This window comes from Cannabis sativa, chromosome 2 (genome assembly GCF_029168945.1).
Source record: "Cannabis sativa cultivar Pink pepper isolate KNU-18-1 chromosome 2, ASM2916894v1, whole genome shotgun sequence".
Lineage (NCBI taxonomy): Eukaryota > Viridiplantae > Streptophyta > Magnoliopsida > Rosales > Cannabaceae > Cannabis > Cannabis sativa.
The window spans coordinates 53,863,488-53,877,980 of record NC_083602.1 but is presented as its reverse complement, the minus strand read 5'-3'; the positions used below and the strand labels follow the sequence as shown (position 1 = coordinate 53,877,980).

Below are 14,493 nucleotides of genomic sequence, written 5' to 3'. Positions count from 1 at the left end.
TGGAGAAGACTCATGCGGGTTCGATGGGGGTGGTTCGCCTTGGAGAAATTCACTTCAGGGACACCCCCATTGCTACTGTGGTGATCTAGCTTATGTTTGGACTTCTAGTAGTAGAGCAAATCCTGGTCGTCGATTCTTCGGATGTCCACACTATGTAAGAGTTTTGTCTTTTTAGATTCAAAAGTACTTCTCATTTATGTTTTCTGGACTTAGGCGGCCATGATAAACTAATAGGGATATTTATAACTCAGGAGAACGATGAAAGTCGAGGATGTGATTACTTTTGTTGGATCGATAAATCACATGTTAAGAGAAGTACAGATGCTACACCTGGATTGCGAAACCAAATCAAGATTTTGGAAGAAGATAAGAAACGCAATGAGAATGTTATTAGAAAATTAATTTTTATCATTTTTATTTGCCTTTTCATCATTGTCTAACTTATGTTGCGTTAAAGATATGGGTTGTCACAAAATGAGTATGTTTTGTATATCTTATGTTCTCAAAACTAATGTTTAACTTAATTGTGTAGAACTTAATAGATACGTGTGGATGATGACGAAAATTATATTTGGTATGAAGTACCCACTACGTTCTCAAAATTAACATTTGGTATAAAGTACCCACTACGTTCTCAAAATTATATGTTTTCTACATTTCGAATTTCTGTAGCAAATTTCCTCAATGGGTTCAATGTGAAGTTGCAAAATTATATGTTATTCACATCTTCGTATTTGTTATGTGAAGTAGCGCAATGAGAATGTTCTATATTCCATATTTTTCCTCATTACTATGTTATGAAAAACCAAATTTAAGGGGGCTATTGTCTATTTACATTTGGTTAAAGTAATGGGAGTTGATATGGTATGGTTTCAATCTGAATTTTAATATGTTTTCAAAACTCAGTTTAAAGTGGAATGAGTACAAAGATTTGGTAAGATTTGGTAACTAACATCATTTTCTTTAAATAATTAACAAGTCACCTTTGTCGTTATCTGTAATGTTATTGTACATGTGTTTTGAAAATTCGGTTTAAACTTCAATGACTACAAAGATTTTGTAAGATTTGGCAACTAACATGATTTCCTTCAAATAATTAAGAAGAAGTCACCTTTTAACTAAAAAAACAAATAAAGGAAATTAAGAAGTCACATTTGTCGTGATTTCTAATGGTATAGTACAAATCATAAAGTTTTGGGGTTGAATAATTTCTGTGAAGTACAATCAAGTACTTCTTAAGTATGGGTACATTGTAAGAGTTGTTATGGTGTGAGTACAAAGATTTGCTAAGGATGGTGCAATCTCAAAGTTAATATATTCTCAAAACTAAAATAAACACAAGTCTGTCAACATAATAACCAGTTCCAAACGTCAACTAATAAAAACAGATGTCTAAATCCAAATGCTCCCAAATCCAAACTAAACAACACACAAATAACACAACCTATGCTCCCAAATCCAAACTAAACAACACACTAATAACACAACCTATTAATAACACAAGTGCTTTTTACAGACTATTCACCATATGAAATCTTAGCCTTGCTAGACTGAAACCTAGGGGAGGCTCTTGACGGGGGAAACATGTTTGTATGGCGAGACTTCGCTGCACTGAACCGAGGATCGCATGGAGACTTTGACGGACTACGCAAAGGGGCCGAGGATGATGCAAATGAGCTGCCTTGTGCAGCCCTACGATCTTCAACCACTTTGGTACGAATTTCATTTTGTTCATCAGTTATGATCCTCGCAGCGATTTCCAAACGTGCCTCAACCGGGTGAAACTGTGGCACAATACAGAAACAAAAACAAAAACTTGTGAAAATGTAATTAACTCTAATCAACTTGACAGTACAACACCGAATAAAATTTAAATTACACAACGTTAATCTCAATCAAACTTGCGTAGTACATTCTGAAATAACTAAACAGTGGTATACCTGATCAACTACTTCTTCTTCATTGGCCACAGCCTCCATGTACTTCATTACGTATACACCGCAATCTCGGTCATTGTCTTGTTGAGGAAGCCCGCGATCTTTCCTGTCAATTTTGAAATCCACGAAAGTCACATTCTTCGACCTATTCTCCTCAAACAAAAGGTCCAACGTCGACAACTGTAAACGTATACAATTAGTTAGATTCAATGAAGAATGAGTTCACATCAAACAATGAAACTTTGCAACTTTACCATTTCTTTCGTAGCATCCACACGATACTTCTCATCCATTGCGGTGTGTCGGGAGTCCAGAAATGAGACAACCTTGGACTTCATATTAACTTCGGCACCAAACCAATGTGGTGCACCTTCTAGAGTCAACACAGGCACAAACATCTACAATTTAATAGAGGAACAATAAAGTCAAAAATAAATTGAAATTACAGACCATATAGATATTCGACACTACAATGACCAATATGCATCGCTAACATATCTCAGTTTTCAAAATTACAATTAAGAACGACCATGTGTATATGATGAAGTACCTTGACGCATTTTTGGAAGTTGTCTTCGTAAAACAGTTTTGACCATTCCCGGTCTTTCGCAATCCTCTTCACATTAAACGAACCGAGAGTTTTTTGCTGCAAAAGCATTGTTCATCTTGTCAAGTAACAGAAATTACAACCAAACTGAAGAATTACAAAATTTAAAATAAGTTGTACAGCAAAGCAATTACCGAGATGCGAGTGGGCATGTACCAAACACGAGGTTGGTCAGCTAATCGACTATCACGTTCGTACTTGTTCATTAGTATAGAAAAACAGTCAATGATCTGCAACAAAATGAAATATGATTTACACATGTACAATAAATGATACATATTTAGTAACTACTTTGACACTTACGGATCCCTCAACTTCTCGCAAGGGTCGCAACGATACCATGCACCTCCTATCCACTTCAAACTTTCGAAATTTTGCAAGCACATATCTTATTCAATTGCAATCAATGTAACTGTTATTAAAAATTTCTACAAGTATATGATAATGAGAAATACGAAAATAACATTTACTTACCCCGGATCTAATGTGTTGCTAAAAATAAACTTGTAAAACCCATATTGGTTACGGGGGATCGCTTCCTTCGTCTTGAAAGGCCCGACAAATGTTCTGCCCGACTCAATAAATTGCTCGTAGGCCTTATCGTTGAAGTCATCCTCAATTAAAGGCACATTCTCCGACTGTGTCTTCTTTGATTTGACGAGGGCTTTGCCTTTATTCCAGAAAGACGCCACTTCTACTATATCAAAGTCCTCATCGTCGAAGGTCTTATGTGCAGCACCTTCATCTTCAAAAGATTTTGTAGCAGATAGTGAAGGCGTACTTACAGATTCCACCACATTTTCCTCGGATAGACCAACAACATTAGTCTTCGAACGGACAGGGGACTTCAACGGGGACTCCTCCACGGCCTAGCTGCACTCACCTTCTTCCCCACTTCCGCAGCAGCATCCTCCTCCAACTCTCGGTCAATACCACCTACACCTTCTCCTTTGTCCATAAATTTCAAAGAAAATGATCTCAACTGAGACTTTAACTCATTGGAGAAGTACTCCTTCAACTCATTGATAGAGCTGACAAAGTGGTCACTGCTCTTTCTTCCTTCCGAGTCGGAGTAGTAGTTGAGCAGTATTACGGGATTCGAAGTGAGTGTATCTGTTAAACATAACAAATTAAACAAATTTAATTTTTCAAACCCAAAATAATTAATATCAACTGAAATCACATTACCACATTATAACCAAAATTCGATGTACCTTGTCGCTGTTGGGACCCCCATTGTCTTTCAGAAATTTATAAGCGGACTTACATTGTTTACTACCCCAAAAATCAACGGGGAGCACTGTTCGGTCGACATATCCAAAGTTCCACTCCACGTGAGTCAAGTACACCAACTGTGACAAACAAACAATGTATTAGGAATACATTTGACTAATAATTCACAATATTATATTATAAACTTAATAAACACATTTACATAAATGAAAGATAACAAAATCAATGTACCTGGAGGAATAAGGTGCAGCCAGACACATTCTTCGTGGCCTTATTTCGGAATCTGAAAATTGAGTTCATCAGATACCTGAACCCGGCAGTTGCCCAGTTCTTGTGGCGAATGTCCCTGGTAACCCTAAGGGAGTGCAAGTACCCCGAAGTGATATCGCAGCCCGTTTTTGGTGCAAGGACTGTACCTACGACCACCAAAGAAAATTTAATCAGAAGTAGGTTGTCTGCCTCAACGCACTCCAACAAAGATTTCTCCAACCCTGTCAACGACACGGTGTACTCGACAATGTTCAATATCTCCTCCAGATATCGAGTGTCACTATCACCCTCGGTGACTACAGGATCCCCTCCGTCGTCCACTCCCATAACATCTCCGAACATCGCAGCAGATAAGTGAATTTTCCTCCCATACAAATCCAGTATGCTAGTGGTTGGGTCAACATGTTTGATTAACCAACTCACTAGTCGGGTGTCAATGTATGGTGCATCCTCTCTGATGAATGATCCAAATCAAGCATTTTGGATCGCATCTTTCTGCTCCAGGTTAAGGTTCTTGCAAATCCTAATTAAACGGTTGAAGGAGCATCGACCGTACACAGATGCTTCTTCACTTTCAGGAGCAACCTCTTCCTCATCCACCTCCACTTTCTTCCCCTTGCCATCAGCTGCCTTTGGTTTCCTCCCCCTTGTTTGCACCGCCTTCTTAGCGGGAGTAGGGTTAGGGTCATAGCTTCTCCACTCAGACTTCTCCTCGTCGGTGAAACCTTTATATTGCTTTCAATTTGTCGGTAGCCAGTAATATGAGGCAAACTTACATCAACTACAGAGTACATGGAAAGAATCTTAAAGTATGTCAAACAATTACGATGAATTACGGACAATTGACATAAAAAAATTGAGTGACATCAAACCTCTTTCTCAGTTAATCCCTTCTCAGCTGCTCGAAGGGCTTTGTAGTTCGCATTGCTACATATGGACATAATTTCAATCAAATATATAATAAAATAAATGTTAAACATCATTCACACGAGTAAACAACTATCCATCATTCAAAACTTACAAGAAATTTCTCCAAGCAACCGCATTATCGTTCGGCTCGGGGGTGACATCCTTCTTTACGGGTTCATTTCCCCCTTTCCTTTTGCGTTTCCCAGCCATGTATGATGAACCTAACCAAATTAAAGATAAACAAATTTAAACGTTAATGACTACATATTTCAGCAAATACACTATATAAAAAAAAAAAATTGACCAAAACACAATGAAAATCGTGCATTGTAATCACCTAAAATCACATAAAATCAACTTAACCATTCGGCATTGAAAAAATTCAGATTTCAAACACACATTTCATGCTTCTTGCATGTTACACATTAAAGTACATTAAAATGATGTGAAACTCTTTTCAACTAAATGATTTCCAATACTTAAAAATTATACGAAACAAAAAGCATTCCCAGAATTCAAACTTCAAACACACCATGCACATCAGATAAAAACATATGATGTTTGACACACAAAAAAGTTTGCTTCCAAGCAATTGATGAACTACTCCAAAGAATCTACACCTTGCACAACCAAAACAATGAACAAAACAAAACTTAACCAACAACTGCCATACACAATAATGAACAGAACCATATTTGGCAGAACCATATTTGTGAAATAGGTCTAAACGGGCTTATAAAAAAAATTCTCAAACAAGAATTAAATGAGGTAAAATCCAAGTTTTTTTACACACAAAATGGACTGAATTGAACAACAATTACTAAATCCATGAAATTGTAATACTTAATTGGCCACGAATTAAACCTTTTTGGCTAACACTTAAATCATCAAGATCAGAGCCAAGAGGGGTCAATGACATGTACTATGAATATAATCACGGGTTTCCCTCTCTTTGTACGACCAAAGCCAAAAAAAAAACTCAACAATGCTTAACCAATCACGGTACCTTGTACCTCTTAATTCATAATGAACAGAGAACAAAACAAGTTCGAAAACATTTAATATCAGAATTAACAAAACAGTGCTTAACTACTAACTGTCATAACCAATTTCAATAAATTCTCCGATAATTGATTTACACAAAAAAAAAATCAAAACTGCCATATTTTTTTTATCAATACTGTATCTCATTAACTCGTGAATCTTATGTCTAAACAATCAAATTTTTCATAACGAATTTATGACAATAGGAAAATCCAAACTAAAACTTGTAATTAAATTACAACAATCACTCACTACCCAACAGATAACAAAAAAAAATCACATTCCATTGTTTCTTTACCTAACTCAAGACATGACAGCCATCACCATTCCATTGTTTTCCTTACTTCCAAAAAAAAAATTGGGTCAATATAGGGCAGCCGAGGGTAAAACATTTAGGTAAAATAAATACACACCAAAATGACCAAACACGTGAATCCAAAATACTTTCACAATAAAATTACCAAATTACCAAACAAAATTGATTTTCGAAAACAATTATATTTCAGCAACACTGTACATACCAATGTTTACATAGCTCTTCTTTCTTTCATTACATTCTTTTGTTAAAATTGTTTCACTGTATTAGGATTGTTAATCCTTCTGTTCATGATTCAAGAATCATGGCAGTGACAATGGTGAAAACAGAGAATGAAATCCAATCTTCAATAACTGAATATATTGAGTATTATTGCATATATTCAGAGTACAATAGAAGAGTACTTTATATAATAACTACACACCATAACCAAAAAAAAATTAAATGCAATCTTCACTAACAGAAAAATAACAACCACTTACAGTGATGAACTAACTCTAACACACTCTGAACAAAGACCCCTAATACACAGGGTATAAATTAATCCAAAATACTTTCACAATAAAAAAACAAACAAAAAGGGTACACACATGTACCTTCGATTTTCAGAAATCTGAGAATCAAACCTTGTTCACGAAACAGATTTAATGCATGTACAAAGGATTAAAATTACTCAATAAACCAAAAATAGAACACAAAAACAAAATTAAATGCACATCCACGGTTGAAGAACAACACTTCTCTTTACAAAAGTTTAAATCTTTCTTTAACAATGTTAGACAATTTTTCACATCCCCAAACTAAAGAACGAACAAACATGCAAAAGAAGAATAAAATTGCTACATTCGGAGAAACTTCCTTGTACACCGAGGTCGGAGACGGAGCCGGAGAACCAGAAAACGAAGTACAGTAACTCCGAACGTACTGCAGTTTCCTCCCCCAAACTTTAAAATAATTTTAATCACTACAACAAAATGTGAAGAAGAAGAAGAAGGAACTGTGAAGAAGAAGAAGAAGGAAATGTGAAGAAGAAGAAGAAGAAGAAGAAGGCAATGTGAAGAAGAAGAAGAACGAAATGTGCCATAATAACCCATGAACCCACTATTTAGAGTATTTTCAAAATTGGTATCTGTCACCCGTACATCAAACGTCAAACGTCAAATGTCAATCGGTGTCAGTTTTTAAAAAATTAATTAATTAAAATTTAAAAAAAAAAAAACAAACCGGTTACCATTTTTCCCCCACTAAATACCTCTACTTTAACCCCAGCCATTAGATCGTGCCCCAATTCAATCCAACGGCTACAGTACAATCAGGGATTGTATTCCCTATTTTGGCATAACGGGACCAAATCCTACCCCTAAATATATATCACATATTAATTGATTATTTATTAATAGTAATATACATGTGAGAAGAAATAGCTTATATTTTGTAATTTAAGTAAAACAATAATAAGTAGAGAATAAGGATAGCAACATAAATCGAAGTTATAATTCATAATCAATTAATTATTCATCATATGTGCATTATTTCAGTAATCATCTTTAAGATTGTGCAAGAAATAATCAATCATCCATAAGATTAAAGATGAATTCTAAATCGATCGTATACAATAATAACATCAAATCTACAAAAAGAAAAACCAAACATAAAATCAATAAATCATGTAGCAGTTGTAAAGTATTTAGTGAAGAGAATAAATTTCTTGCTTGAACTTGGCCATGGCAAGCCTTGGAAGAGAGACCAATATCCCAACTCCACCTTTCAATGAAGGATCAGATTTTGGAGCAGGCAAGAAGGTGCACAAATCTACTGATCCAAAACAGTCCCATGGCAACGACGTTACATTCTCAATGTTCCATCCTGATCCAAACTCATCCGAAACCAACCCCAAATTCCTCCAATCAGTCAATGCCATGAGTGCTCCCGTAGCTTTAATCTTTGGATTATCACCGTGGGCTAATTTTGTTTCACAAATATCAATAGATTTTTTGATGTAGTTGTTGTCCAAAACGTCCCTCTTCTTCTCTTTTATCATATTGACTATTTCAGATAAAGATTTTTCTTCGAGTTCTCTACCAGTGAGTTCCACTGCAGATGTCAAAAATGCATTTCCATAATACCCTTCAGGTAGAGGAGGGTCTATCAACTTCCTTAGCCCTGTGGCGAAGTATAGACATGTTTTTCCATCATGGTTGAGCTCTAAGGCTCTCAACCTTGCTTTCCAAACAAAGGCTGCAAGTATTTCAAACGTAGTAACATTACTTGGAGAACCACCATTAATGATCTCCTCTTTGAGTCTCTTCATGGTATCACTCTTCAAGTAAAAGATCTCATCTACAATGTCAGAAGAGGGCATGTAAGGTGACTTAGCAGGAGGACATGTGTTAAGCTTGAGAGGCTCCTTCATAGGTGTTCCCACAAGTCTTTCTCTTTCCCATACAGGCTTCACCGAGAGTTCTTTTCCTTTGGAGAGCTCAGCCAAGGCCTTGAAGATCTGAGCAGCCCCAAAACCATCGGAGACCATGTGAGATATTCCGAACCCAATGGTGAAACCTCCACAAGCAAATCGAGTGACTTGTAGAACAAAAGGGCAGTCGCTTGTGGGAGAAGGGAAAACAAAATTCTTGGCCATCTCGAAATCAATGTCATCTAAGTAATTAAGCGAGGAAAGACGACAGTTGGCCGTGGCAACCAAAAAGGGAACACCAGTAGCGTCACAAGTGAGCTGAAGCCTTCCGTCGTGGTCTAACCGTTTGAGCCTCCCAGCTAGAGGGTAGTAATAGACGAGAGCTTTGGAGAGAGCTTGCTTGATCATCTCAGCCGGGTCAACACTGTTAGCAGTGTGATCATGTTGGGCCTTGTATACGTAGATGGCTTTGGAGAAGCATTCGAGGTTGGCCTCATTGTCAAGAGTGGACAAAGACAGAACATCCAAAGGTGTGGCTTTAGATGGTTTCACAAGCTCAACTTCCTCCTTCACAACCGAAAATTCAGTGGTGTTGAGTTGAGGAGACATGTCTGTAGCGTTTAAAAATTAGATGATAATTAAGAATTATAATATTAAATGTGTGTCAATTATATATAGTACTGAAGGGTCGAGTAGTATGAGTAATGATTTGGGTTTTGGATGGAGGAGTAGCCTCTCTTATATATCCTATGGTTTTGGGAATATGATATTCTAATCATATAATACCTTTTAGTTGGTGGCTTTAGTTGTTATGGTATTGCTATAGATTTCTTTATTTGACTGGACTTGTGTTAGAGACTGAGATAATAATCGAATTTATGTAAGAATATTTTAGATATGTATATATGTTTTACAAGTCAATTCAAACGTGTTTTTATCACAAATTTTACAAATATTTGTGTGTACTTATGGTCAAAACTGGATGGAAAAACAAACCAAAACTGAACAAGGGATATCATTTCTGGGAAAGTGGGTGGCTGGCTGATAATCACTTTCACTTAACTAACTGAATTTTATTTCTAGCTTAGATTATTAGTTACATATAAATTGATTCCAAGTCATTTGACACTAACCCCACTTTCTTTGCATGTCACCAAGAGATAAAATATATTTATTATATATATGTAGGGACAGAGATGATATTTTCTTTCAAAGTTTTAGTAAATTTTATTTGCACTCCAAAGAATATCAATTCACCACATTTTATTATTTTTATTTATAATAATGGATTATATTTGTATCTCAAAATATATAAAATCACTCCAATATTTTTGAAAAAAAAAATGATATTAAATTTTTTTTCCTAATTTATTCTAAACACTTTTGTTCAACGTTTTTTTTTTTTTTATAAATTTTTGTGTTAATTTTAATAAAATATTTATAACGTTTTTATAGAGAAAAAAATACTTTAAAAAATTTATAAATTTTTTTGTTAACTATTAATATTTGAAATGCATTATATATATGTGTATTTTTTAAAATATATATTTTATGCACCAACATGATACTCAAGTAAACCACACTTACATTTCTTTTTTTCTTTTTTTTTTAATAAAATCATCAAACTTTATTTAACTGCAATCATTCATGATTACAAAAAGCAAATCGGTAGACACCTCATTGCTCAAAAGAGTCCGATCAGCGACGAAATAGGAAGCTCGAGCTAACGAATGAGCAACTCTATTTGCAGACCGTCTAATAAAAATAACAGAAACACCACGCAATTGTTCTAAAATCATTTTACAATCAGAAACAATACTCCCAAAATATGACAATAAAGGAAGATCACTCCTAATTGCTTGAACCACAGATAGACAATCCGTTTCAACAACCGCTCCTTGCCAATCTCCTTGCCAATCTCGTTGTTTAAACCACACTTACATTTCTAATTAAAGAATTTTAAAACTTTAATTAGTTGTTCACTATTTTATTCATTCATTATCTTAATTCTCTCGTACTAATACAAATTCTCAATAATAAGTATGAAATTTTATGATATTTATATAAATTATTCAACCAATAATTTAATAATTTAAATATAATAGTAATATAATAATAAATCGTTGTACTTATTTATTCAATTAAAATAATAAATCTCTTTACATGTTTTTAGCTAGGACACACTCCTAACAATCTCCTACTAGTGCTTAAAGCAAGTGAGGCATTTGCTTCAATCCCATATTACTTACATGACCCTCGAATTGCTTTGCTGGAAGCATCTTCGTAAACAGATCTGTCAAGTTGTGTTTTAATAAAATTTTCAGAATATGGACACATCTCCTCTATGTACAATTTCTTTGACCATATGGTATTTACGCTCTATATGTATAATCTTCTCTTGTGGCTTCTTGGTTCTTTTGAATTAGCCACTGCTTCACTGTTGTCACAGTAAATAACAAGTGGATTCTCTATTTTCAGAACAACTTCTAGATCTGTGTAGAACTTTTTCAATCAAACTACACCTCTTTAGCTGCTTCACAAGCTGCTATGTATTTAGCTTCCATAGATGAATCAGCTATGTTGGATTGATTAATGCTCCTCCAGACAACTGCACCACCACCAAGAGTGAACACTAATCCAGAAGTAGAATTTCTACTATCTTTCTCTGATTAAAAATTAGAATCAATGTACTTAGTAGATTCAAGGTCACTACCTGAATATACTAGCATATAGTCTCTCGTTCTCCTAATATACTTGAGAATGTGTTTCACTGCAATCCAGTGTTCCAAACCTAGATATGACTGATAGCTGACAATGACTATTGCATAACATATGTCAGTTCTAGTACATAACATATGCATGCATAGGGAACTTACTCATGTCCTCTTGCTCTTGAGGTGTCTTAATTAGGACACTGATCTTGGCAAATTCCATGTCTGATCAGAAACTAGCCTTTTCTTAGAATTTTGCATAGAGAATCTTTCAAGTACTTTATCAATATAATTTTCTTAGGAAAGTTCCAAGAGCTTATTCTTCCTATCTCTTAGGATTTTAATGCCCAGAACATAACTCGCTTCTCCCAAATATTTCATTTAGAATTTGTTAGCCAACCATTTCTTTACATTTGATAATGTTCCTACATTATTCCCCGATATCATCAATGCATAGAACTAAAAAAACTGCAACTTTCTCTTTGATGTATTTATAAACACATGATTCGTCAACTTTTTTTTTTCCAAATCCACATGTTTTTATAATTTTATCAAAGGTTATGGTCTAAGATCTTGATGCCTTTTTTAATCCATTTATGGATTTTTCCCTTGATCCTTCTTTTTATACCCTTTTGGTTATTCCATATATATATAGTTTCGTCAAGTTTATCATTCAGAAAAGCCGTTTTGATGTCCATTTGTCAGATTTCATAATCATAGATGGCTACTATGGACAAGAGTGTGCGGATAGACTTAAGCATAACTACAAGGGAGAATGTATCTTCATAATCAATACCTTCCCTTTCACTACTACAATTTAGGCTTTTAGTGACACTATATAGTGACCCACATAAAAGTGTGGGTCACATTAGAGTTAGAAGTAATTTTTAGTTACACACACAATTAGACTCTAAATATTTGGTGTTTATCACCCGAAAGAGTCACTAAAAATATAGAGGGTCACTAAATACTAAAACCCAAAATTTATAATTTTATACAATAAAAAAAAACATAGACTATAGAGACGAGCTACGCGAGTATGCAAAAGTTTGTACCCACAAGCTATGCGTGTCACTAAAGCCACGTGAACATGTGGCTTTAGTGACGCGCATAGCGTGTGGGTATACACTTTTACATACACACAATGCGCGTCCCCATATGGCCTCATATTAAAAAAAAAACCACATTATAACTATAATCTCTCAACCCTTATTCATTGTCTCCATATTATAATTATAATTTGAATTAATAAGAAAAACGTGTACAGTCATTAAATTTACACAACCCTAAATATCAAATAACAAAATCATACTATTTTTCTTTTAGAACAGCGCCTCCTCTCTCCTTTCCAAAAACAAAGTACTGCCTCCTCCCTCTAAAAAAAAGACGCAACACCTCCTCCCTTTGAAAAAAAATGCAGCACCTCCCTCTCTAACACTTTGTTCGTCTCGACCTCCGGCGGTCTAATCTGACCACAAAATGGAGAGCCCCGCTCCATTAAAACCTTAAATCCATCTTTCTCTCTCTCTGAATCGTATTGCAAGGTTCCCTCTCTCTCTCTCTCTCTCTCTCTCTCTCTCTCTCTCTCTCTCTCTCTCTCTCTCTGTTACGATCTCTCTTTATCTCTCTCTCGATAATGTTCTCTTTCTCTCTCTTTGTCCCTTCTCTTTGTGGATCTTCAACTGAAAGGCTTGCTTTGGGGTTCGCGGAGTTGGCTGGAGTTCGAATTACAGAAGCGGTTGGTGGGGAGATCGGGATTTGCTGGGCTTGAGTTTGGTTTCGATTTTTTTGTTAATGCTGCTGGTTGAGGCTGCCTTGTTCATTATTTTCTCTATTTTGATTAGTCTATGTTGTATTTTTTATTTACTCAATTAGTCTTTAGTTTCTAAATTTGAGTTTTAATTAAGTTTTCGATATAGATTTGGAAAATTATTGTATATTTTTTTTTGTACATTTTGTCATGTAATTTGTTTGTAACTTATTCCACATTTGATTTACACTTAATAATTTTGTTTAATTTCACCAATCTGAAATGCATAGATTAACTTGTAAAAATATAAATGAGTTTTTCTAATTTTTTTGGTACCACTCTAAGAATGAATCATAAGTTGTTTGGAAAATTGGACTGGTATTTCACCTTTTAGTATAAAAAAAAAATTAATCCAATTCCTTGAATATTATTATTTAAAATTTATAATTATTAATTTGATTGAATATATTTTTAAAAGAATAAATTTAAAAATAGATACAGTGTAACACCCTAACTAACATAGGCGTATTACGTGATTTTTAAACATGCTGTGCAGCTCGTTGCTAATCAACGAGGTTTATGGAAAAACGTGACTAATTAAAATTTTTGCTTTTTAATTAAACTTATAAAATAATATTACAAAAGACTCGGGATCCCGATTATAAAATCATTTACAAAAGATTTAACTGTTTAACTGATACACAAAATAAATGTCGTCTAACGACCAGTTACAAAAATCAGCCTCGCTGTCCCGATGATCGTACGCTCCAGGCCTAACCGCCCCGACATGTACAATCTTCACAAGCTCGCTCATGGCCCATCAGCTTTAGCCTTGCCTTTACCTACACATAAACATAAAACTGTGAGTCGACAGACTCAGTAAGAAAAGCATAATAATACTCATACATAAACCCGGTTATGATCAGACGCCCATACCCCTGATCATAACCCTAACTGTCGTGTCCAACACGATACTGAGTCCCGCTACTGCCGTGTCCAACACGGTACTGAGCCACTACTGCCATGTCCAACATGGTACTGAGTTCTGAACGTTCATAGGGACGGTACTATTGACACGTAACAACCTGATCGGTCGAACCGGTCATACTCCTGGCTGCTGGTCATACTCCAGCCTGTACCGACGTGTTACTATATCCTCCTGATCGGTCGAACCGGTCATACTCCGGCTGCTGGTCATACTCCAGCCTGTACCGACGGGATACGTCAATAGTACGGAACCACCAACCAAGTGTCAGCCTGATCGGTTGAACCGGTCATACTCCGGCTGCTGGTCATACTCCAG

At 35.4% G+C, this 14,493-nt stretch overlaps 2 protein-coding genes across 2 annotated transcripts; both read right to left on the bottom strand.

The window, feature by feature from the left end:
* Positions 1-1,275: 1,275 nt before the first annotated feature.
* Positions 1,276-2,192, bottom strand: LOC133033992 (uncharacterized). The gene is made up of 2 exons (XM_061109028.1): positions 1,941-2,192; positions 1,276-1,784 (listed from the first exon to the last, which is right to left on the bottom strand). Exons 1-2 carry the CDS (start codon positions 1,986-1,988, stop codon positions 1,518-1,520), a joined length of 315 nt encoding a protein of 104 aa, XP_060965011.1. The 5' UTR covers positions 1,989-2,192; the 3' UTR covers positions 1,276-1,517.
* A 5,811-nt stretch (positions 2,193-8,003) lies between these two features.
* LOC115720543 (spermidine coumaroyl-CoA acyltransferase-like) lies at positions 8,004-9,338 on the bottom strand. The gene has a single exon (XM_030649687.1). The coding sequence runs from the start codon at positions 9,336-9,338 to the stop codon at positions 8,004-8,006; it is 1,335 nt and encodes a 444-aa protein (XP_030505547.1).
* Between the last annotated feature and the right edge of the window lie 5,155 nt (positions 9,339-14,493).

Bases quoted from the DNA above. Each gene is read 5' to 3' on its own strand.
- LOC133033992 (XM_061109028.1), bottom strand. From the start codon at position 1,988: ATGAAGTACATGGAGGCTGTGGCCAATGAAGAAGAAGTAGTTGATCAG. The intron at 1,785-1,940 runs GTATACCACTGT...ATTGTGCCACAG, and splicing joins AAGAAGAAGTAGTTGATCAG to TTTCACCCGGTTGAGGCACG.
- LOC115720543 (XM_030649687.1), bottom strand. From the start codon at position 9,338: ATGTCTCCTCAACTCAACACCACTGAATTTTCGGTTGTGAAGGAGGAA.